The sequence below is a fragment of the Hemicordylus capensis genome, chromosome 3 (assembly GCF_027244095.1).
Source record: "Hemicordylus capensis ecotype Gifberg chromosome 3, rHemCap1.1.pri, whole genome shotgun sequence".
Lineage (NCBI taxonomy): Eukaryota > Metazoa > Chordata > Lepidosauria > Squamata > Cordylidae > Hemicordylus > Hemicordylus capensis.
In genome coordinates, this window is record NC_069659.1 from 88545196 (window position 1) to 88568625 (window position 23430).

Genomic DNA, 23430 nt, shown 5'->3' on the forward strand with positions numbered 1-23430 from the left:
GTGCTGATACAACAGTGCTGACTTCCAGTCTAAGGCCACTGCATCATAGCACAAGCGGGAAGGGATGGCTTTTTAATATTTCCCTTTACCTGAAAGGGAGACCGTCAAGCGTGGTGTAGTGGTTAGAGTGCTGGACTAGGACCGGGGAGACCCGAGTTCAAATCCCCATTCAGCCATGATACTAGCTGGGTGACTCTGGGCCAGTCACTTCTCTCTCAGCCTAACCTACTTCACAGGGTTGTTGTGAAAGAGAAACTCAAGTATGTAGTACACTGCTCTGGGCTCCTTGGAGGAAGAGCGGGATATAAATGTAATAATAATAATAAAGAACTGCCTCTTCTCACAGAACTGTGTATTTTTAGTCTGAAAGTCAGCACTGTTCCACCAGCACAGTGCTGAGTCTGGATGTCAGCCACTATGTTATTGAAATACCGGTAAATCAAATTTTAACTTCCAGGAAATAGTACTGACTGTTCTCCACATACAAAATATTTCTGTCAGTTTCTTCTTTTGATTGTTCACAATTATGCATTTTTCAGTTTGAGATATGAAACGTGTAAGATTTGAAAAACAGTATACTAAAGTCTGTCTTTCAAGGTGTGCCTAAATGGCCCCAGTGAAATCACGAACACATTTTTTAAAAAAGTAATCACCATTTAAACAATACAATACATTTTATGTTTGTTGACGATAAAGTTTTGTTTTTCTAGTAGTCAATACAATATTTCCCATTGTTGTTGTTGTTTTGGGGGGGTCCTATTTTGTTGTCTGCCTTCTTCATTCTAATAGCATTAGTTGATTTTGACGTTACTGTATGTATAATCATTGATTGTTTTCTCATTCTGTGATAATAGGAATTAATCCCTTTCTACATTTTGACAGAGCATGTCCTTAATTCTTGAAATTGTTTAGGTAGAGCTTTTGAATACTTTAGTAAAAAAATAACAAGAGGTCCAAATTTAAATTGATATGAGTGATTATTTCTATCTTATCATTTATTTTACTCCACAGATACACAGGTTCATCATATATGAATGTAGCTGCCTTGTTTTTGTTTTTTGATTGACACTTCCAGCATTTAGAATTAGAGTTTATTGAACTATGATAGTATGTGACTTTCTAGGTGTAGTATATACCGTGTCATCATTATTTTAGAACAATTATTTTGCATGGATCCCATAGTTTTGATGGAATGTCCAAACTGGGAACTCCCATGAATTCAAGTTCCTATTTTGAGTGACATATCAGTAACGAGCCTCTCACGCCCTGAGCTAAGAGGTGTTTCACACATTATATTTTTACCTGCTTCCCACAACTTGTACCTGTTTGGTACAATTAAAAAGAAATGCATGTAGCACTTGAAATGTTGTAATCTTAGTGGATTCTCTGCATGTATCTCTTGTGTTCCTTCTAAAGACTGAATGTATGAAACCGCTCTGACAAATGTGTAAGTTTGCCTAACTTAGAAATTAGTTTCCTTACAATTATATTGATTTACTTATACTGTAAATAAAACTATTCAAGTTTGAGGTATTGGTCAACTAACAAGGCAAGGCACCTTTGTTTTTAACAGTCAGATGGCTGATCGAGTGCTTGTGATTGGCAGTGGAGGCAGAGAACATGCGTTGGCTTGGAAACTGGCAACATCTCCCCAGGTGAAACAGGTACTGGTTGCTCCAGGAAATGCAGGAACAGCTGCTAATGGGAAAATCTCCAACTCAGGTAAAGAGGTTATTACCAAACCCTGTTAGAAAATACGTGTGCGGTGTTTAAAATGTATGTGGTGGTATTTTGGATTAAAACACTTTGGGTAAACACACCCATGCTACCATCCTAATACAGTGTAAAATTCATTGCTTGCTTCTTCTTTTTTTAAATTTAACAATCAATGTAAATACTGTAGGGAGTGAATTTGATTAACCAGTACAAAATATACACTTGGGGAGGAGAACAGGAAATACTATTTAATTCATATTGAGACACTCGCAGTAGCTAACATCAACAAATGTTAAAGTAATCATACAATAAAAGTAAACAAAATTTCCAGTTATCAACAACAGGGGTATAAATTGTCAATAAACAGAGTTTGGGAATGACAATAACAACAAAAGAGAAAACAGGATTTTTCTTGAGTAGTGATGACAGTACTGAGCCTAGACTATAGAGCTTGGCCATCTGTGAAGGGACTGGGATGTGCAACAAAATATTCATCCAGTCCCTGGGCCATTGTCTGAAGAGCAGACTGGCCTTTGAGAATACAGAAGCTGGCCATCTCTGCTTTAGACGACAAATGATCTGCATCAAAATTATGGAATATGCTAAACATGTACTGCTTTATTTGTGTGAATCAGCTAAATGGGACTTGCTTTTTGGCTTTTTATATGTTGCTTTGATTCTTAACAGTGGAATTATTCTTAATGTTTGTATTGTCTTGTGGGAGGTTTAACTTAGGTCCATATCTCGGGAATGAGTCATATGGTACTCACCACAGTAACAGTAATGGACTCTTTGGAGAAAGGAGGATGCAAGGAAATGACAAAGTAAATTTTCTAGTCTGTTCTTGGGGAACATTATCTTTGTGCTAGTAATTGCAGAGAAATTATTGTGTAATGCTTCCTAATCCTTTTTCCTAAAGAGTTCTGCCAGTAGAATTGTTTTATAGCTGCTTCCCTCACAAACACAAAGTATTTAATTAAAGGATTATTTAGAAACACCTCCTCCTTCTTCTCTTTCCTCTCCCTTTTCCTTTCTGACTCCGCCCCACACTCTCTCTACAGGATCCCACTGGGACAAACTTCTAAACAACAAAACACTAAATTACAAGATAGAATGCAACAGGAATGTTATCTTTGTTTCAGACCCATTATTCAGAGAAGATTCTTATTTTCTGTTTTGAAATTAGCCTTTCCTCTGAGGTGGCATGTTATTTTCATACAGGATAATTTCAAGTACTAATTGGGTCTTTGTTTCACAAACACCTTCTAACATGAACCAAAGGCCCATTCATATGGTACCATAGCAGGGTGCGAGTAGGTTTGCTGTTATCTGGTCCTATGCCATGGAGGAAGCACATGGACAAGTTTACTACAGAGTTTCTTCTGACCTCCCTAGGGACTATGTAGTATTCATGAATTGGTGGTTAGCATCAAGGTACTAACAATTATTTTTTATTTTCCATTTCAGCTGTTTTAACTAGCAATCATACTATTCTTGTCCAGTTCTGCAAAGATCATAACATTGGACTTGTGGTTGCTGGACCGGAAGCTCTGCTTGCAGCTGGTAAGGTTAGAAGAACTCCCTTATTAGGCAAAGCCAAGGATTCAATTCTAGATGTAAAAGAAAAAGTCCAGTCCTGGCTAGGAGAGATGTCATATCTCTACAACCCAGCATAAATGCAGAACAAAAAGAGACTACCTGGGACTAGTTATAAGTTCCAACCCATGGATAGTTGCAGATTTAAGGAGTCTCTTGTCAAGGTGGGCCCCTCTGATGGCCTTCCCTCTTCTTACCATGATGAAGAATGTAAGTTTCTTTCATTCCTGGTGGGCCAAAAGCAGTGACAATAGTGCACTATCTGGTGACTGCCACACCACCTGCCATGTTACCCACCACCACAGTGCTCCATGTAGTCTCCATCATCATAGTAGGGAGATGGGGGGAGACCAGCCAGAAAGTAGCACCAGTTGCTGTCTGGGCTTGTTCTTGCCCAAGGGCCCAGGGTGGTCATCAGCTCAAGCTTTCCTGGGGCATTGGGTTCTCAGTAGCTGACCAGGGTAGCTTGTGCAAATGCCAGTCCTGGTCCTGGAGGGGTCCTTGCAATTGCCCCTGCCCATTTTTTGCTACCCTAGACCTTTGGAGGGCACACTTCATGCTGATATTCCTGCAAGGTGCCTAATGCACACAGAAAATACTGCATGGAGCAAGTACACAAGCCAACAGTCCTTGATGTTCCTGTGGCTGTCTTCTGGGTAGAAGAAATGGCATAAGAATATAAAGAATATGTTATATTCTGGTTATAATATTGACTTGGAGAAATGGGAAAAGCTATGGATAAAAGACATGAAATATACTGCCTGTTCTAGTTTAAAGGAAAATAATCTCAAGATGATGTACAGATGGCATTTAACTCCCAAGAAGTTGGCCTTAATCTACAAGAACATGTCATATAAATGTTGGAAGTGTAAAAAAGAGGAGGGTTCCTATATACATTTATGGTGGACTTGTAAAAAGTCGGATTTAATTTATAATGAGCTCAAAAAAGTGTTTAAAATGACTTTTCCCAAGAGCCCATAAACAGTACTATTAGGTATTGACAACAATGCTTTGCCGAGGAAATACTGGATCCTCTTTATGTATCTGACAGCAGCAGCAAGACTGACATTTGCTCGCAAATGGAAAGACATTCATTTCCCGAGTAAAGAGGATTGGATACTTAAAGTATTGGAACTGGCCGAAATGGCAAAATTAACAGCATTATTAAGAAATAAACTTTAAGTTTTTAAAAGGGAATGGGACCTTCTTCTTGTTTATCTAAAAACACATTATAAAATGGATTTTTATCAGGCCTTCGAGGGGTAACAACAAATGCTTTAAAAAGTCCCAGAGTTGATTTCTGTATGATTTACTGGGGGGAGATCGATGAAACTACAGACAAGACCTGGGTATTGTTATTGACACTTGTTTCAATGATGAGATGGAAGTCCTTATGTATTCTTTCTCCTTTTTCTATTTGTTTGTTTGTTTGTTTGTTTTATTTGTGCTTTCCTTTTTGTGTTGTGGAAAAACTGAATAATTTTTTTAAAAAAAATATGTTATATTCTTAGCCATGAGAAATGGCTAAGAATATAATATAAGAATTATCTTGCTGGACCAAAGTAAAGATCTATGTATATCAGTGGCTACCTGGCAGATGCAGCTGGGAAACTTATACTTGGAGCATGATGGAAATGGCCATCCCCTGTTTGCTCTTGACACTGGTCATCAGATGTATCAGCGGGTATGTTAGGAATCATGACTAATCTTCCATTAATTTGTCCAGTTATTTTTTTGTCAGGTATGTGAGTGGCCATCAGAACATATTATGGCTCTGAATGTGATAATTCCAAGACTAGCTGCAGAGAAACATGTTAAGAGAGTTGAAGGTGAAGTGGTAGAAGAATAATTATTTGTGATGTAATCCCATTTCTTTTATTCCATTCTCCTCTCTACTTCAAAAAGTTTTGCAGGTATTTAAGCATTGCAAAACCTATGAGTAGAGATGATGAATGTGTGCATGACTGGCGATGATGCTTCTGTTGTAGCACCTTCAGCTCTCTGCAAAAGCCAACCTCTGTCTCCAGCCACAGTTGCATGAGGAAGTGCATTTGTGTGTTCTAAGCTTAATGCCAGTCAACTTAATTGGATGATCACATGTTCTAGCATATTGAGAGACAAAGATATATTTTTTAGTATGAGCACACTTCATTATTTTATAGATATCATGTCTCCAATTGTTGTTGTTTTCTGAACAAAACTGTCTCAAGGAGGGATGGTGCCAAGATTGGGGTTGTGTGGGCCTTGGCAAACTGCCCTCCAGAGGCCTCCTCCTCCTACCTGAGTGGGGCCTGAGCGTGTCACTCATTGCCACCACCACATTACGGCTATGGGCACAGAGGTGGTCTTGGGGTCAGCTGTGAGCCCTTCTGAGGACCTTGTACTCTCAGCAGCTTCCCAGTTATGCCAACTCTGTTCTTAAACCTTTCTTCATAAAGACAATCTCCCCAGTGGTTATTTTAGGCTGCAATTCTATGTACTTATACCATGCAGTAAACCATCTTATGCTTAATGGAACTTGCTTCTGAGTAAAACTTACTTAGGATTGCAATGGTTGTTGCTCTTTCTCTAGCTCTATTATATCTTTTTGAGATGCAACTATAAGAAGTTAAGCTACATAGGTTTCTTCTAAGCTTTTTGGTATGTAATTACTAGGAATTGTTGATGACTTGGTAGCTGCTGGAGTTAGATGCTTTGGTCCTACAGCCAAGGCAGCGCAGCTGGGAACAAACAGGAGTTTTGGGAATGTCTTTCTTGATCAACATGGAATTCCAGCAGCAAGATGGAATACATTTACCAATCCTCAAGAAGCATGCACTTTTATTACCAGGTAATTGTTATTTTATCTGTTATTTTTTTTAATGATGGGTTGCTATCTCGCGCGCGTGCGTGTGTGTGTGTGTGTGTGTAACTATACCTGCTAGATGTAAAAACAGATCCTGAGTTTATTTCAAGATGGTGCAAAAATGTCTGAATATAGACCTAACATAGTATTTGATTTAATGCACATGCGCAGCAAAATGACTATGAGATCAGTGTAAAAGAAAAACTAGTTCTGTAAAACCTGGAGTCCTAGCAAACAGTGCTTTTTCTTCAAATGCACAACTATCAGTTACTTGCCATTTTGAAATTTTCTCCCTCTCTTACAACACTAGAACCAGGGGTCATCCCATGAAAATGAAGGTTGAGAAATGTAGGACCGACAAGAGGAAGTACCTTTTCAGACAGTGCATAATTAATCTATGGAATTCCTTGCCATGAGATGTGGTGATGGCCACTAGTTTGGACGGCTTTGAAAGGGGCTGAGACAAACTCATGGAGGACAGGTCTATCAATGGCTATTAATCTGGTGTCTGTGGACCACCTCCAGCCTCAGAGGCACGATGCCACTCAATACCAGTTGCAGGAGAGCAATGGCAATGGAGCACTGGCAGTGGAGGAGAGGGGGGCATGCCCTCACCTCTTGCCTGTGGGTTCCCCAGAGGCATCTGATGGGCCAGTGTGTGAAACAGGATGCTGGACTAGATAGGCCGTGGGCCTGATCCAGGAGGCTGTTCTTATGTTTGTTTGCCTGATAGTACACTGCATTCACATAATGTGGATCTGACCTATAATAGTTCTGTAGCAGGCAAATCTCAGGTTGATGTTGGCTGTGCTACTGTCTCGGGTCAAATGCTTGTATGAATGAATACGTTTTTATTATTTCTAGCCAATGGTTATTACAAAATAAACATATAGAATTGTTTATTGCTACAAATCTTAATAGAATAGAATAGAATATTATTATTTATATACCACTTTTCAGTGGAAAAGTTCTCAAGTGGCTTACAAAGAAAACAGAATTAGAAAATAACTTTCCTTGTCTCAACAGTTTACCCTATCTGAGCTTACTACCTCATTTTCCTAATTCATTGTTGTTTTCCTTTAACATGTACTTCAGTTTTACATTGGAAGATGATTAATTGAGCCTTACTATACTTTAGGAATACATGGTTTTGTCTGTCTTTTCACTTTTTACCTTCTACATTTGTTTCTACGTACTACTTGTACTTTATTTAGAATCTCCCCCCTCAAAAAAATAAAGCATTTCAGGTATGAAAGGAAAGTGTTGACCTTTCAAGGTGAATCTATTGTTTTCCTTTAATATGCCTTATCTTAGTGCAGATTTTCCTGCATTGGTAGTAAAGCCTAGTGGTCTTGGCCCTACCAAAGAAGTAGTTATTGCATCTAGCCGAGAAGAAGCCTGCAAAGCAGCGCAAGAGATTCTGCAGGTGAATTATACCTCTATGTTAAGCTACTGCATGCTTTACTCTGGTTTGTCTTATCATGACCTTATACAATGGTAAGTGAGTCAGAGTTAGCCTGTTGTGTATCAAAGCAAATCAGTGACCAGCATCCGTTATAAAATAAGTTCAGATTTGTAATACGTTGCTCCCTCAAGCACTGTATTTTATACAGGGTACAAAATTGTTTCGTGTGTTCATTATACTGAACTGAATTTCATAGCTGAGTCGCAGCTAAAATTATTTATTTGTTTATTTATGTTATTTTATTTATCAAATTTGTAGACCACCCCAAACTTCCGTTGGTTTGCAACAACATAAAACAAATTTAGAATTAAAACCTTACAACATTTAAAACCACAGTCAAGTTAAAAAACTTGGGTGAAATAGTAAATCTTGGGCCTTTTAATAAGTTGTCAGAGATGGAGAGGCTCTTATTTTAGCAGGGAGCGCATTCCAGAGTCTTGGGAAAGCAACAGGGAAGGCTGTCCCTGCATAGCCACCAGACAAGCTGGTGGCAACTGCAGATGAACCTCTCCGGATGATCTCAATAGGTGGTCGGGCTCATGGTGAAGAAGACATTTTTTTAAATACCCAGGGCCTAAGCTGTTTAGGGCTTTATAGGTTATAACCAGCACTTTGTATTTTGCCTGGAAACATATTGGTAGCCAGTGTAACTCTTTTAGTATAGGAGTAATATAGTCTCTTTGAGATGACCTAGAGACCAAACTGGCTGCTGCATTCTGTACCAACTGCAGTTGACTACATACAAAGGCAGCACCACATAGAGTGCATTTCAGTAGTCAAGTCTGGAGGTTACCAGCATATGTACCACTGAGGTTGTTTATCTCAAGAAACAGGCACAGCTGGCGTATCAGTCGAAGCTGATAGAAAGCACCTCTGGTCCGTCAGCTCAGTTAGCAGGGGTGTATCTAGGGTAGGGCAGGCAGGGCACGTGCCCCGGGCGCCACTTGAAGGTGGGCACCATTTTTTAATTAATTTTTTTTTAAATGGCCACCAAAACCAAAATGGCCACCACACATGCTCCAATGGCCTCTGTGAGGCCCTAGGCCATGCCAGGCCTCACAGATGCCATTTGAGCATGCACGGTGGCCATTTTGTTTTCAGAGGCATTGTTTTAAAAAAATATTGTTTTTTTTAAAATGGCCACCGCACATGCTCAAATGGTCCCTGTGAGGCCCTAGAGGCAAGCAGGGGAAGGGGGAACCTTTGGAGACCCCCCCCCCGGCCTTTAGGAAGCCCCCCAAAGGGGCTACAGGTTAAAAAATAATAATTTAATATAATATGTCACTGTACACATATTCAGATTGGCACTATGTACAGAGAATCAGGGCTTATGAATATTGAGCTGAAGCTTATGAGCTAGGATTGTATTCATTTGCTCTGATTTTGCTTCTTGTGATAAGTGAGTTAAATGTGATGTCTTAATAATATTAGTGGTGAGTTTGTCTTTGAATCAGTGTGAAATCCTTAGTATTAAGGCCCACTGGGAGTTTCTTGCTCTCTTTCTCTTATTTTAACTGTCTTTCTGAAATACTAGAATATATTCCAAGCAGTGACACAGTTTACTCTGCATATCCTTTAATTATTTTCAGAGTATCTGGCAATTCCTCCCACATTCGTGGCTCTAGGCTGATGCCACACGTTTATTAAGTGATACTGTGTCGGGCTAAATTCACACATAAGCATTTTAATATATAAAATATCCTTAAGTGTTTAAACATGAGGATCCAAACCTAATAACATTTAGGAGGGGCTCATCTGATGAGGCTTTGAAGAAAATGTAGATTTCATATAGATATCCATGTGAAAGGAAAACATTTATTGTTCATATTGGAAATTATCTAAAAGTAGCTTTCTCATTAATAAGGAAGGATTGAAAGAAAGAAAATCTGACCCATTGTATGTCACATTTATGATGCAGGACAACATTTTTGGGGACATCCGAGAGACAGTTATCATTGAAGAACTTCTTAAAGGAGAAGAATTTACTGTACGTTTTCCATAAAATAATATGGTCAAAGTTAACTTCATGTGCTTCGATAGATAACATTGCCTTAAAAAAATTGTTTTCTTATTTAAAAATAAAAACCAGTTTACATAGCACCTTGCACAACATTGGGTGCAGTATCTGCATATTATTCCTAGCAGTAGTTTCCAGTTGTTTCCAGTGTGGTGCTGTAGAAAAAGTGCTGGACTTGGAATGGACCAGCAAGATCTGAGTTCAAATCTTTGCTCCACCGTGAAGTGACCTGGGTGACCTTGGACACCCCCCCCCAACGGTGCCTACCTCACAAGATTCTTGTGTGGATAAATTGGGAACCTGTGTGATATTCTGAGATCCTTGGACTATCTCTGAGATTCTCAGGGTATGGACTGGATAAAAATGTAATAATTAATTTAATTCTTATCAGGCAAATTCAGAGGAGTCAGAAAATTTGAATAAAGTGAGCCATTGCTTACACAAGGTTTCTTGAGCTTTCAAGTGTTGATTTGACATATCTTGTTGGATGTGAACTTTCAGCATTTATACATGGACACAGAACTGCCCCAGCTGCAAAATGGAGATGGCCTCTTTTCCTTTACAATGTCAGATAAATGTGGTGCTATTGCTTTACTTTAATTTTAATTAGGCTGCCTTCAGGCTGCTGAAAATGCCCATTCTATCATGAAAATGCCCATCCTACTGCTGTGGTTTTTATTATGCATTCCCTGTTTAATTTTTACCATATAGTTAGCCTTGTTATACAGTCATTATGTTTTCCATCAAGGGATACTTAGGGTTAGGGTTACGGTAGGCAGAATACAAGGGAAGATTCTCAGGACCAGCATCTTCAGCAGGAAGAAAGACATAGCAAAATTTCTGGATACTTTTCCTCATTGTTAAGCAATTGGTAGGAGCTGTGTTGCAGACTCTTTCTTCTCTCTCCAAGGAGCCCAAAGGAAGGAAGAGACCTGATGGTGGAGACCTGAGGACAGAAGGGGCTAGCAGCAAATAACAAAAGTAGTACAGTAAAGGAATAGATTGCAGACTCTTCAATAGGCCTGTGTGTTGAACAGCAGCTTGACAATTAGCAAGAGATATTCTTAATCTCCATGCAATTGTCTCCTCTTTGGTTTCCATGACCTTGCTTGTTGCAAAGACTACACCATGTCCTTCCTGAAATTCCTTCACTGGCTTTCTGTCCACTCCTGAATCCAGCACAAGCTCCTGATCCTTATCTTTAAAGGACTCCGTCCTTGGCAGGCCTGTAGTTGTTGGAGGGGGCAGGATTGGGCTGCCCTCAATTTCTCTTCCTCTTCTGCAATTATTTTGCAAATTAAGTCCCTCATTCCTTGTAAAGCACCATATACGTTATACACCGATGTAGTTATATAAAAAAAAGTGCCATGAAAAGCTTCTGCTGCTAATTTCTGCAGGCACAGTGGCAAGGGGTTGGTTGAGAAACTGGCAACTTTGTGCATGTTGCTAATTGAAATGAATATATATCCTATATTATTTTTGTGCATTTATATAACAATTTCTTGCATTTTCCTCACAGTACTTATGTTTTGTGGATGGAGTCACTTTTGCTCCCATGCCACCAGTCCAGGTCCAGAAGCGCTTATTGGATGGAGACCAGGGTCCAAGCACTATAGGAATGGGAGCTTATGGTCCTGTCCCTCAGGTACAGAGAAGTTTTGTTCACTGTTCAGTTAGGATTTCATGTGAAAAAGCTCAAATGCCACGAATAATTGTTTCATATGTTCAGTTTTCTGAGTCTTTTTTGTTTGGGGGTGGGGTGACAGTTCCTAGCTTCTCTGGGAAAACTATGATACATATAGGTAAACAGAGGATAACATAATCAAGATTCTAGTGAACTGGTGGTGGATAGGCAAGACAGTATTGTATGCTGCAGTTGCATTGCACAATTATAGGAACTGATCCTACACATGAAATTTAGCAACTTGAGTCTGAGAATCTGCTTTCTTTTTTTCTAAAAAAGCAAATTTTGGGGGTCAAACTAGAGCAGAGCTGTAAACTTTGCCCCCCCCCCCTCCGCAGATATCGACCTACAACTCCCATAATCCTTGGCTATTGGCCACTGTGGCTGGAGATTACGGGAGCTGTAGTGCAAAAACAGCTTGAGGGGGGCCCTAGGTTGAGCAGACCTGAACTAGAGTTACTGTGACACATGGTTGGGGCTAGTGTGCTTGTGTTTCAGAAAGTAAATAACAGCTGGATCAGAACCTTCCCCCTCCGCACAGACTGTGGCAGTGGGAGGGTGGTTTTAACCCTTTGCCTCACCATGGTTTCATTCTTGGTCAGATCCTCCAAAACTGCTATTTACCCTGAAAAGAGGCTCCCATAAACACTATACAACCAGGAGAATTAGAATAAATTATGCAAAATAAGCAAGAAAAGAAAAGAACATGTACACAAGATGCCTAATATACAGGCCACAGAATGGGGCAATATTTGTACTGATTGATTACTCAGAGCACACAGAGCTCTGTACATCAGTTCAGGCTCCAGTGTGCTAAATAGTACTGGCAGAGGGCTGCCAATGGTTGCTTTTGCTGGCACTAGGCCAGTCCTTGCAACTCCTCCCCACTACCACCTTTCCCTCAATGTGACTGTCAATCATGGAAAATTCTCAATGTGTCCATTTCCTGATGCGCATTAGATTTCTCAAGTTCTTCTAGAAAAAATTACAAGCACACTTGTTCAACACATTCTTGACTGCATGAAGCAAGAAGGCATGTCATATGCAGGTAAGAATTTCATTAATTATTATACACCCTAGTAATTATTTTTGTACAGACAATTATTCTCACAAATGATAGTGCTCTGTGCTACATCTCTGGGTTTCATTATGTCTTTATTGTTAAATGTGTAGTGTATTGAAATCTGACATTATTTTCTTCTGAATACAACAGTCTATTATGAGTCCTATGTTATGAATGACGACTCCCAGAGGGGTTATTTTATGAAGGGAAACTATGTCATAGTAATAATGTGAGGATTTGTTATGCTATTTGAGGATTGGTTGTATGCTATTTGAAAACTTTTAAAACATTGTGAATTAGCTTACATCATTCGGATTCTTCTTGTTTCCATTCAGGTGTGCTGCAAATAGAATTCATACTTACCAAAGATGGTGTTAAAGTCTTAAACTGTAGCTGCCATTTTGGTGAACTTCAGTGCCAGGTAACGCAGAGATGTACAGCCCGATACTATTAACTACTGAGCCAACAAATACATATATTGGACTGGATGTAATTTCTACATTATAACCTGTAATGTTGCACTGGCATTATGAACTGACCAAGGAGAAGCTACTGTAGCATATTTTGTGTGTGTGTGTGTGTGTGTGTGTGTGTGTACAATATATGTATTGTATATATGTAGGAGAGCTGGTCTTGTGGTAGCAAGCATAAATTGTCCCCTTTGCTAAGCAGGTTCTGCCCTGGTTTGCATTTGTATGGGAGACTACATCAGTGAACACTGTAGAATATTCCCTTTAGGGGATGGGGCCTCTCTGGGAAAAGCACCTGCACGCTTGCATGCAGAAGGTTCCAAGTTGCCTCCCTGGCACCTCCAGATAGGGCTGAGAGAGATTGCTGCCTGCAACCTTGGAGAAACTGCTGCCAGTCTGTGTAGACAATACCATGAGCTAGATGGACCCATAGTCTGACTCAGTAGAGGGCAGCTTTCTGTGTCCCTATTCTTTGTGGCTAGACTGAGCTTTGAGCCATAAGTTCCTCAGCAAAATCTTGCTTCTGCTGTGAATTCACTTGGTGGTCTTCGATGAGCCCTGGTCTCTCAGCCTTCTCTCTCATGATGTTTCATGTGGGTTATTATCAAGAATATTGAGATTATATATGTGAAGTATTTGGACAGCCAAAAGCACTGTATAAATGCTGCTGCTACTTCCTCTTAATATTTATGTATTTATTTTATTGTTCAGTTTTTCTAATGCCTTTCATAAGGCATCCCAAGGTGTTTTACAATAGTCAAAATACAATAGAATTTAATTAAAATTGCATTTAAAACCTTAAAATCAGTTAAACAGTAAAATCCATAAAACATCCAAAAAAGCAACAACCAAAAAACGCCATAAAAAGTAAAATAGAAGCAAGAAATATGAGAAAACAGGCAGTTCCGGGGGTGTGTGGTTGCTCCCTATGGGGCAGCCATGTACTAGAACCAACTACTCCTAAATTATTTTTTATGCTATCTCTATGTGCATATTTACAAAATGGATAATTAATGTCAAGGGAATCTTACAATCCTCCTTAAGTAAGGTTGCATTCTGTCTTGTAATCACTGTAAACTAATTTACACAGATTTTTGAAAAAGAAAATCTAGCAAAATTAATATTTAGAATGTAGCAGTTGTTGTTATTAGCTGACATGCAGACTAACATTGTGCTGGCATGCAAGTGGGGGATGGAGGATGATCTTCAACTATCCCTCCTTCTCCCTGAAGATGACTGTGCCCCCTCAAAATATGACCATGAGGGTCATGCAGCCCTCAGGGACATATTTTCAGGATGCACAGTGGGCTTCAGTGGGAAGGGAACATCAATGAAAGTAACTGTCTATCCCCCGCCCCCATGCACGAAGGCATAGCATTAGTCTGCATGTCAGGCACTACTGCACTAATGTAGTGCTAGTCTGGATGTCAGCCATTCTTAATATATAGTTTCTGCATTTTACGTTTAAATTTCTATATTCATCTATGTCCACATTTGTAGGTAGTTCTTCAGCTTCTTCGAAACGATCTTTATGAAGTGATGCAAGCCACTATCAATGGCACACTCTGTGATTTCACATTGGCTTGGTCAGATAATTGTACTGCTGTGTCAATTGTCATGGCAAGTGATGGCTGTCCAGAACATTATAATAAAGGCAAAGAAATCACAGGTAATTCTCTTATTCTAACAATGCATAAAATACTTAGTGATATTATAAGAGATAACCAATAGTCCTATCTAACTCCAGCACAGCATCCCTCCAGTGGCTGTTGCTGGTGTCTATCTTATGTCTCTTTTTTAGATTGTGAGTCCTTTGGGGACAGGGATCCATCTTATTTTTATATTCATTCATTCATTCATTCATTCATTCAATATCTATGTAAACTGCTTTGGGAACTTTTGTTGACAAGTGGTATATAAATATTCATTGTCATTTGATGTTTAAATATATTTGTTGTTCTTTATCAAGGAAAACATTCCATGGTAATACTACTTTAAATTATTTACTAATTTTGCCTCTTGTGTCAAGGATTTAAGCTGCAAAACACAGGATAAAATGGGACATGAGTGAAAATCTGAGACCTAGTCTCAGATTTGAGAATCAACAGTATAATACAGCTACCTATATCTACAGAATATATCCTGAAACTACTAATAGGGTCAGTTTATCTTTTTAATTGGTGCAGGGCTCCTCCAAGCAAAAGAGCGAGGCCTGGAGATCTTCCATGGAGCCACCATAACACAAGATGACAAAGTGGTGACGAATGGAAACAGAGTCCTTACAGTAACAGCTGTCAAGAAGGACCTTATGTCAGCACTGGAAGAAGCCTACAATGGACTAGCAGCCATTTACTTCCATGGCGCAACTTACAGAAAAGATGTTGGTTATCAAGCAATGAGATTCCTTGGACACTTTATGTAAGCAAAGGCATTGGCAAATAATTTATCTTAACCCAATATTGATTATTTTGCCCTGGATTTTCTGATAAGCACTATCTTAAAAGTGTCAATTGACAATGCTGTGTTGCTATTTTAGGAGCCCATCATATGAAGACAGAATTGCAGATTCTATAGCTTGCCATGTCTTGCTTCACTCATCTAAACTACCAGCTGCAAATGGCTTCAAATCAGGCAAGGACAGAATTCCTGGAGGATTTTGAATATACTTTGAGTTTTTCTAATGACCTCAATGTGAACCAAACTACTGCACGTGTGCACCCTCCAGCTTCTCGCCAGGAAAAAGAGAGAAAGGTCTTTCACATACAGCTACTGCCTTGCCATAGGCTGACACATTCGGAAGCCGGCTCAGACAAGGCTTTGCTTTAGAAATGTTAACCTGCCTCTTTTTGTACTTGCTTCACATATTGTCATAGCTGAATATAATCTGCAAACTTCTGTGACTATATATCAGGCTCGGATGACCCATAGGGCAACAGGGCATATATCCGGTGCTCCCCACCTGCGGGGCGCCCCAGCGCCCCGACTCCCACCCTTAATTACCCATTCTGCTCAAAACCCCGCACCCACTCCACATACATTCCACTGCTCTCTCAGTGCCCCCTGTCCGGCCCTGCTATATATCATATTGCAAATTTGGGTGAACTTGAAACCTGCAGATCATCTTTCACCTTCTTTGAGTAGCATTGGCTGTTTTCTGCTGGTACCATATATAACTAGCATCTACAGTAACCACTTCCAGAGGAATAGCCATGTTAGTCTGAAGCAGCAAAAAAAAAAAAAAAAAAGTCTTGTGGTGGCACTTTAAAGAGTAGCACAGATATTGGGGCAAAAGCTTTCGTAGGCCACAATCCATTTCATCAGATACAGGCAACGTAATTGTCAGTAAGCAGGCATCCTGCCTGGCAGTGCAAAGTTAATAATAATTCATCTTTGAATCTGTTTTCTTGGTTCTGAATAAGGACCAATCACTTCTATTACTTAATCACTGCTAGGAGAATGCTATCACCAATTACTGCTATTGTTAATTATCTCTAATCATGTATACATTTAAGATGATCACAAGACCTCTTTCATTTCCTGTCCCTCAACTCCCCTGTTCTCAATTTCTTTCTTTCTTTGAAGACTGGTTAGTCTTCAAGGTGACATAAATTTAGGTTTTAGAATGTAGAAGAGAAACAGAAAGATGTGCATGATTGAAGTGTTTCATATTAATAATATTTGCTAATATTTGAAACTCAAGTATTTTAAAAGTTAATTGACAATTTAACCAACTACAACTACTAATGTGGGAATTTCACAGTTCACTCTAAGGGACACAGGCACAAATCCAGACATTTGGCACTGTACAGCATAAGGCCTAGGGGCTGGATCCAGTCCATGGGGATTTTTTTGCTGGCTCGCGCAGGTAGGATTATCATGCAGCAACAGAACCCCAGAAAGGCAGTCAGCCACTCTTTGGATCAGTTCCCACTTCTCCAATGGGGGACATCCTCTGCCCTCTCTGAAACTGCTTTACAGCACCATCCTATGCATGTTTACTCAGAAATAGTGCCACAGTGTTCCCAGTGAGGCTGACTCCTAAGTAAACATGCCTAAGATTGCAACCTGAAAGCAACAGCGATTTAGGGAGAGGAGGGGACTTGACACTTGTTTGGGGCTGGTGGGTCCCTTGACAAGGGGAAAAGATCTAGAAGTGACTAATAATTGCTTTTATTAACATTTTTCATAACTAATTTTAATGTCATAACTCACTGAAAATCGACCTTGGCCCCCAAACACCACATCATGGTTGGTTCTGGCCCATTGGGACATTTGAGTTTTGCAACCCTGTGCTAACTCAAGAACATTGCTCAAAGGACGGAAGGCCTGTTCCAGACTTGTTCTTGCACTAGCAAAGACATTGACAGGTTGCACTATACATTGCACAATGCCTTGCGCAGCCTTATTCGTATCTTGAAGAAGGTCTTTCATTAACAGTTGCATAACATGGAGGAGTGCTACATTTTGCACAGCTCTGCAGACTTTGTTATAGGCTTGAGCCCGAAACGTTTTGGAGGCCATTATAAAGGCCTCCGAACCATTTCAGCTTGTGGGGGTGGGTTCGGTGTTTTGGCACCAGCAGGGGAGGGTGCACTCACCCCTCCCGCCGCATTTCCCCCGCCGGTGCTCCATTATTTTCAAGCCCCTCGGGGTGGCAGCGTTCTTCTCTGCCACCCCGTTGCCCTCATCAGCTGGAAGTAGCGATCGCGTGTGTCCTTGTTGCGTGCGCGCGCACAATCACTACTTCCAGCCAATGAGGGCAACAGGGTGGCAGGGAGGAATGCTGCCGCCCCAAGGGGCTTGAAAATAACAGAGCGCCAGCGGGGGAAATGCGGCGGGAGGGGTGAGTGCACCCTCCCCCACCCTTAAAGAACTACTCCCGCTGGTGCCGAAGCACTTTCAGGCTCATCCCTACTTTGTACGTGCACAAAAATTCTTTTGTTGCGTTACCACAATACTAGCCTGGATGTCACCCACTGTGCACAAATATTCCTTTTTTGCAGGTCTGTAGCAAATGTGCTGGGACATATGATAGACATACCCTTATAATCTCCTTCCCAGTAGACATGACATATGTTCCAGGGTTTTTACTACAGATTTCTTTTAATTTGAATCAGCCACATTAAATCTTCTCTTTTTATACAGTCGTCCAATTCACCTGTCTTAATGGTCCAGCTCACATAGGTAATGTGACCCAGGCCATCCATGAATACAACTCCAGCTTTTTGGTGGCAATTTTTGCAATCATACCAGCACATTTATCAGCCACCACAATCATAGAAGTGGATTCTGAGTAGTTTTACTGTACCCATGAATGGCACCAGTTGCACTTTATATTCTCCACAATAATAGATTCCCAGTGATTATTGAAATGCAGCACATGGAGAGAATTTTGAATGTCTGAACTGGACCTTTAATCTGAAGCCAAAGCATAAATTCATTCATTCATTCATTTTTAGCACTAGAAATTGGCAATCTCAAGTGGCGACTTGCACGTGAGAAACAGCCAACACAGATCAAACAGCACAGAGCTCACATATCACTCACCTCACCTTAAAGCACAATAGTTTTCAAAGGAGACTACTCACATGTACAGCTACATCTTGTGTGATGAGAGAGATACCGTGCTGTGTTATATCAAATGAGGTATATGGAAGTGTGAATCAGTTTTCAGGTGTCTTGAGAACTCCGAAGAGCCACATGTTAACCAATAACATAAACTGCAAAAGTATATGCAGTTATGTATTCTCATGTAGTCTAACCACTTCCCACATCCTGCTTCTGGTGTCAGTGCTCTGGCTATGAGCATGATGTTTTTGCAAGGGGGAATAGTGATATGTTTTGAAGTTCTCACTGGCAATGCTATTGTCCAGGCATCCTTGACTACTATCTAAATTGCAGGCAGTCGTGGGCATCAGGGGCGCTTTCCTGCCGCCTTTGATTTGAGAGCATCTGGCTATTGTGATCCCATTCTGGTATCCCAGACTAAAGGCATTGGGACTAAACTGAAGGTAAGCAGTGGATATGCTTGTATTAATTGTGCAGAATGTTGTGATATGACACCTCAGACCTACATTATTCAGATCAGGATGAAATGGCCTTTTAATGACCACACAAGATACCTAGGGCCAAACTAAAGGAGATGTTAAATGCACCTTTGTTTAGTTAGAGACTTAAATTTATTTGCCAGTAGCAGCTACACAGGCCCACAATTTGCACAACTTTATTTCCATGCCACATTCCTGTTTAAAAGGCCATAGTGAGTATTTTACCATGAAAGTGCCTTTACTACAGCAACTGTAGTAACATTTATAAATATTTTAAGCCTCTTTAAATGTTCAGAAACCAAACATGTCAAGTGTTCTAGGCTAGGCTTTGCCAAACGTGTGACATGCCAAGCCAAATGCAGCCTACCTGCAACATATGGCAGCTCACCAAGCTCTCAATATACTTAATTTTCTTATGCTTGTCTGGGACTGTAAAAATGCAAAGATGGTGCCAAGTACTCAGCAGGCCAGAATATATTGCTGGTGGTTGTATGCAGCTTGTTGGATCTCAAGTTGTATGGCCGACTCTGGAACAAAACCATTAAACCATATTCAGCACAGCTCAAGGACAGTTCTATTAACTCTTGGGTTCCAAATGTGTCTTGATAAAGAAACTACTGAAACCTTCCAGGTACTCTGACTCTAAACAATCTTGAGCTACTTCTGTTGCCCAGATGCCAGGCTTCTCTGCCACAGCTCTTGGCATTAGCCTTTCTGGAATTGTGCCAACTACATCTGTTCCTGGCATTGAATTTTAATTAATTGACTACCTCTCAATTTGGGTCTCTATTTCCTATTTCTTGATCTCTATAAATATGTTTTCCAAGCAGCGATTTTCTTTGCCCAGAGATACTGATCACTAGACTCAAACCTTGATGTGGTACTGGACTTTTGCTTGGTTTTTTGTTTTGTTTTGCCTTGTTGTTCCCTGCCTACTTTAGCCCGGTTTTCCCCAACATCAACAGCTGATCTGGAAATATATCTGTATTTGGAATAAGGCTATGACTTGAGATCCTACTAGAAGCCTTGGCTCCATCAAGACCATTATCTACTACAGCCTAATGTAATATTTTATTCATGAACAAAGCATTCCTGTTAACATACTAGACTGATGCCCTTGCTTATTACAGATAGCCCAGCTGTGCAATAAACATAACATGATTGGCCAGGACTTGGTTGCCATGTGTGTCAATGATATTCTGGTTCATGGAGCTGAGCCTCTCTTCTTCCTTGACTATTTTGCCTGTGGGAAACTTGATGTTGGCATAGCTCAGGCAATCACAGATGGGATAGCTGAAGCTTGTAAATTGGCAGGATGTGCTCTTCTGGGTATGACCATTAGTGTGTGTGTGTTTTTTTTAAATGGATGTTGACATTTCTTCTTTGCATCTTATAACGTTAAAAGTTGTAACTTTTAAGATGTGGAAATGCAATTCCTAATTACAGGTGAAAAATCTTGTTTACGGACTCTTCCAGATGAGAAAAAACCACTCAAAAAGCTGTAGAATAGATTGGCCATATCCAGGCTGGCACAGTTAATATCATGCCAGGAATGGGGCACAGGTAGGCTGCTGTGGGAGAAGTTGCCATGCTGCAGTGGAACCACCTGTTTGCCATTTCTGTCTATTCTCGTAACGTTATGCATGCTCCAGTGCTGAAGAAGGACAGTTCTTATTTCAGGTTTCTAATCCAAAGTGTCCTACTCTAGTCTTGCCTGAGATCGCATAGTCCACCTATTTCTGCTGCAGCTGTATACATTTAAGACATTGGAATAGCTGCATTGGAGAACTGGAGAATGTATCTATATATACGTTCATTCCAGTCTTGAAATTTGCAAGAAGGCTGGGTTAGCTTAGGGCAACATCGGCCAGAGGGCGTCTCAGATTGTTGTTATATCTCATGTTTGTGTTAATTGGTGATACATGTGTATGTGTTGTATCTGTGGTGTGCATCAGTCACTTTGAAGGCACCCCTTTCTCAAATACTTCTATTTTGTTCTATTGCTGGCTTTTATTAAATCTTTCCTTAGTTCCTATAAAATAAGATTTTAGGAATCACTTTCAAATTTATTCCAATTATATGCAGTAAAATGTGTAAATAAAAATGTGTGTTTGTAACTGAAGGATGTTATTAATCTAAGCGTATGTATGTGGAAGCCAGTTCCATTTGCTGACATTCTGACCTCTGAAGTGTCCACACTTCAAGCAGATGCAGGGAGGGACCCGGTGAGAGCCTGCACATTACTTCATTGTGTTCTGAATAATGAGTGCAGTTGCACAAGAGCTCTGATATTTCAGAGGGTTCTTCTCCCTGTGATCTGTAGAAGCAGAAACACACCCCTTAAGGCAGGGACATGGTTCTACTTCTACAGAGTGCTTCTGAAGCTCTGGAGAGTACTCTGAAATATTAGTGTTCTTGCACAATGGGGCCCATCATTCAGAACGCAGCGGAGCAGTGCACAGGTTCTCACTGTATCCTTGCAGCTGCTTGAAGCATGGATGTTTGGGTTGCCAGGATGTCAGCCATTGAACTCCAATGGTTTTTGGTTTTTTTACATCTTAGAAATAAGATGTACAAATTTTAAAAACTGTAGTTGACTTCTCTCTCTTTCTTAGGAAGAGAGACTAATGAAATGCCCAACATGTGCTCTCCTGGAGAATATAACCTCATTGGCTTTGCAGTTGGTGCTGTGGAACGAGGAAGGAAGCTTCCACAGCAGGAGAGGATTGTTGATGGGGATATCCTAATTGGAATCGCTTCTTCTGGTCTCCACAGCCAAGGGTTTAGCCTTGTGAGGAAGATTCTTTTAACCTCATCCCTACACTATTTTTCTCCAGTTCCTGGTGCATGTGGTGCCCAGACTTTAGGTATAGGAACATATTTTCCTTACCCTGAACCTTTATTGGAAATACATAAGTAATTAGCAAGTTATGTTAAATTAATGTTTGGTTTTCTTTACTATGACAGTCTTTCTTTTTTAAATAAAATGTTGTCATTTTTCCCTTCAAAAACAATGACAGGTAGGTATCATATTGTGGAATAACAATGACACATATTTATAACATCAATTCCCCCTGCATCGTTAAATTAAATAACTAGTTTTGAACATACAGACTAGAGGCAGCTGGTTTCTACAAATGAACATTCACTTTCACCAAGAGTAAATGTAGTTTAGAGCATTAGGGTCATGCATTGGGTTCTTACCCTCTTCTATATATTTCCAAAAGGGCTCCCACCTGGCATAGTATAGTGCACTTAAGTTTTGATCAGTATCATTTTTCAGCAGTAAAGAAATTTTATTCATAACCAGTGTAGACCATATTCTGTTGAACCATGCTTTAACTGAAATGTGCCCTTTTTTCTTCCATTGTGAGGCGATGGCAAATTTTGCTGATATAGTTAGAAGGCTAAAGAGTTCTTTGCTTGAAGTGGTGAGTTGAGGCTATAGCAGTAAGTCTGGTAAATGACAGTCTTGTTTTATGTACATGGACATTTCTTAGATTTTTTAGGTCTTCATTTTCCGTGTGTCTTAAGATATTTGCTTAGTGTTGCTTCTGTCTATAGGACCTGTTTCCACAGGAAGAAATACTGTCTTGATTGCTACAAACTTTTTATCAATTATTTTGTTTTCTGTTTATTGACTTACACATTCGCAGGAGAGCAGTTGTTAACCCCAGCCAAAATCTATAGTAAAGTCCTCTTGCCTGTACTTCGTTCAGGAAATGTAAAAGCCTACATCCATATTGCTGAAGGGGGGATTCTAGGAAGCCTTTCACAAATCCTTCCTGAACAATTCAGTGTAGTTTTAGGTAAGTAGGAAAATATATTATACTGTATTGTATATTATTTGTACATAACATAGGACTGATTTCTGTGGCTTGGCATTAATAGAAGGCTGGTTCAGATAATACCTTAGCAGCCCATGCAATTTGGAAGGGCATACACTGAGAGCATGCCCATTGTGATACCCTCCCAGGGCCAGACTGGGGGCACTGAGAGGGTGGTGGCATGTAGGTGGGGAGGGCGCCGGGTTTTGAGCAGAATGGGTACTTAAGGGTGAGAGTATTCATGGCTGCCAGGTGCAGGCAGGACGCACCAGGAATTTGCCCTGTGGGCCAGTCCAAGCCTGTGCCCTCCTGTTTAAACAAGTATTTGAAGTGCATGTAGTTAAGTCATTTGGATGAACAACCCCTCCATGTGATAAAGTGTCATGCCAGGAGGCCAGGAGGATGTCCACAGAAGATGTCATGATGGGTGTGATCTTGGCACGTCCCCTTTCTAATTCCATGGGCTGGAAAGGTATCATCTGAACTGGCACAATGTCAACTGGAAAATGAAACACAGAATCCAGGTAAACATGTTGTTTTGGGATGATACTGTACTGCCCCACATGATTAGAAAGGGGATGTGCCAAGAGTGTGCCTGTCATGATGTCTTCTGTGAATGTCCTGATGCCCTCCCAGCACATCCTTTTATTGTGTGGGGTGGCTGTACACCTGGATGGCCTGTCTACATGTGCTCCAAAGG

The 23430-nt window shown here is 40.3% G+C and overlaps 1 protein-coding gene across 1 annotated transcript in view; it reads left to right on the forward strand.

Annotated features, from left to right (window-relative positions):
* Positions 1 to 23430, forward strand: part of LOC128350497 (trifunctional purine biosynthetic protein adenosine-3-like) — a 38327-nt gene that overhangs the window by 365 nt on the left and 14532 nt on the right. The window contains exons 2-16 of the mRNA XM_053308919.1: positions 1574 to 1722; positions 3184 to 3279; positions 5968 to 6142; positions 7472 to 7583; positions 9541 to 9609; positions 11159 to 11284; positions 12284 to 12371; positions 12722 to 12807; positions 14357 to 14525; positions 15043 to 15274; positions 15393 to 15487; positions 18749 to 18867; positions 20034 to 20232; positions 21519 to 21770; positions 22560 to 22712. Coding sequence (XP_053164894.1) covers positions 1574 to 1722; positions 3184 to 3279; positions 5968 to 6142; positions 7472 to 7583; positions 9541 to 9609; positions 11159 to 11284; positions 12284 to 12371; positions 12722 to 12807; positions 14357 to 14525; positions 15043 to 15274; positions 15393 to 15487; positions 18749 to 18867; positions 20034 to 20232; positions 21519 to 21770; positions 22560 to 22712 — 2120 coding nt within the window. The remainder of the gene's footprint in view (positions 1 to 1573; positions 1723 to 3183; positions 3280 to 5967; positions 6143 to 7471; positions 7584 to 9540; positions 9610 to 11158; positions 11285 to 12283; positions 12372 to 12721; positions 12808 to 14356; positions 14526 to 15042; positions 15275 to 15392; positions 15488 to 18748; positions 18868 to 20033; positions 20233 to 21518; positions 21771 to 22559; positions 22713 to 23430) is intronic.